The sequence below is a fragment of the Alnus glutinosa genome, chromosome 8 (genome assembly GCF_958979055.1).
Source record: "Alnus glutinosa chromosome 8, dhAlnGlut1.1, whole genome shotgun sequence".
Classification (NCBI taxonomy): domain Eukaryota; kingdom Viridiplantae; phylum Streptophyta; class Magnoliopsida; order Fagales; family Betulaceae; genus Alnus; species Alnus glutinosa.
In genome coordinates this window covers 19,113,795-19,116,195 of record NC_084893.1, presented here as the reverse complement: position 1 = coordinate 19,116,195, position 2,401 = coordinate 19,113,795, and the positions used below count along the sequence as shown (strand labels likewise).

At 33.9% G+C, this 2,401-nt stretch overlaps 1 protein-coding gene across 1 annotated transcript; it reads left to right on the top strand.

Annotated features, from left to right (window-relative positions):
• Window positions 1–491: 491 nt before the first annotated feature.
• LOC133876183 (protein FAR1-RELATED SEQUENCE 5-like) lies at window positions 492–2,174 on the top strand. The gene is made up of 4 exons (XM_062314468.1): window positions 492–546; window positions 633–784; window positions 1,144–1,422; window positions 1,512–2,174. Exons 1-4 carry the CDS (start codon window positions 492–494, stop codon window positions 2,172–2,174), a joined length of 1,149 nt encoding a protein of 382 aa, XP_062170452.1.
• The last annotated feature ends 227 nt before the right edge of the window (window positions 2,175–2,401 follow it).

Below are 2,401 nucleotides of genomic sequence, written 5' to 3'. Positions count from 1 at the left end.
CTCCCCACATTACAACCCCATCTTTTAACTTAGTTATGTTTGTTAGTTCTTAAACTCTCTTTCAAAACTAATAGATATATGATTAGCATGTCGAGTAATTTATAAACTTGGAAATACTATAGTTATTTAATAATTTATGTGAACGCATAGAGTACTCATTCATTTTATACTTATGCGACATTGACATGAAACTTGGGATATATTGGTTTGCCTCTTGATCATTATTCATCTTAGGATTTCTCACATTAATATTCATCTTATTATTATTTCACTCTTAATTCTAGGCCACATTCTGTTCTCTTAAATGGACGATTCAACCAACGAAGATGGACCTGAATTTGGTTAGGCTTTTAACTTTTGCATTATTTATATGAATTCTATATTATTGATTTTATTTGACTTGATTTTATTTTATTTGTTTATTTGTTTATTTATTTTTTTGTAATATGTGATTTAGAGTTGGATGATGAGGATAATGAGCACAATACAGGATGATAAATGTTCCAAATGATGACGATTCAACCGACGAAAATGGACCTGAATTTAGTTAGGCTTTTAACTTTTGCATTATTTATCTGAACTCTATATTATTGATTTGATTTTTTTTTTTTTTTTTGTAATATGTGATTTAGAGTTAGATGATAAGGACGATAATGAGCCACAATACAAGATGATAGATGTGAATGATAAAGTTGAAGAACCTAAGGAATCAATGATGTTTGATTTGTTGGAAGAAGTGGAAGACTATTATAGGAAGTATGGTCAACAAGTTGGTTTTAGTGTGGTAAAAAGAACCGAAAAAAAAGGGAATGATGGAAGTCCCAAGTACATAACCCTTACATGTATTCGCCAAGGCAAACCAAAAAAAGGCAAAGGTGATTGTACAAAGGTAGTTCCAAAAATAATTATAACGCAATGTAAAGCCAGGATTTGTGCGACCTTGTGTGCTGATGGAAAGTGGTTTTTGAGTTATGTTGTGGTGGAGCATAATCATTGTTTAAGAACAGAAAAATCAAGGTTTTTTAGATGCTATAAGAATATAGATGATGCGGTGAAAAGAAGGCTTGAGCTAAATGATCGGGGCCGAATACGTTTGAATAAGAATTTTAATTCCTTAGTTGTTGAAAAGGGGGGTATGAGCAGCTTACTTTTGGAAGGAAAGATTGTAGGAATTATATTGAAAAGGCAAGAGAGCTCCGTCTTGATAAAGGAGGTGCTCAAGCACTTTGTGATTATTTCAATAGAATGCAAAAGCAAAATGATGGGTTCCATTATGTGATGGATGTGGATGATGATAGTAGGCTGCGAAATGTATTTTGGGCACATGCACGAAGTAGGGCAGCGTATGAATTCTTTGGGGACGTCATTACGTTTGACACAACTTACTTGACCAATAGATATGACATGCCATTTGCTCCTTTTGTAGGTGTGAATCATCATGGTCAGTCAATACTTTTGGGGGCAGGACTAATATCAAATGAGAATACTGAAACATTTATTTGGTTGTTTAGTTCTTAGTTAGAGTGCATGAATGGCAAAGCTCCAAGTGCAATTATAACAATCAAGATAGGGCAATGAAAAATGCAATTGCTATAGTTTTCGCTGAGAGAACTAGACATAAATATTGTTTGTGGCACATTACGAGAAAACTGCCAGAAAAGTTTGTAGCACATGCTCAATTCAATGGCATTAAGAGTGCATTTAATGTTTGTTTGTATGATTCTCAAAGTTGTGATGAATTCGAAGAAAATTGGAAAAGTTTACTTGAGACTTATAAACTTCAAGACAATGCATGGCTCAATGGGTTATATAATGAGCGGACTTTTTGGGTGCCGGCATATATGAAAGATATATTTTGGACTGGAATGAATACTACGCAACAGAGTGAAAGTATGAATCCATTTTTTGATGGTTATGTGCACTCACAGACTACATTGAAGGAATTTGTTGATCAATTTGATAGTGGTTTGAAGAGAATGGTTGAGAAAGAGAAAAAAGCTGATTTCGATTCGTTTAATCGATTGATTCCATGCTTTTCTCCTTATCCTTTAGAAGCGAAATTTCAAGATGTGTACACCAATGCAAAGTTCAAAGAAGTTCAAGGGGAATTTATGAAAGTTGTGGGTTGTAATAACTCTTGTCTTACAAATGAAGGTGCAATTTCTACCTATTAAGTGATTGAAGTTGGTGTCATTAATAGAAATATGAAAGACGTATTACATTGCGTTTACTACAATGAAGAAAATGAAGAGGACGTAGAAGTGAAGTGCACTTGTGCATTGTTTGAAACAAGAGGTATCTTGTGTAGGCATGCCATTTCTGTGCTATTGTCAAAAAAAGTTGAAACATTGGCACCAAGATTCTTTCTTCCGAGATGGAGGAAGGATCTAAGGCGAAAATA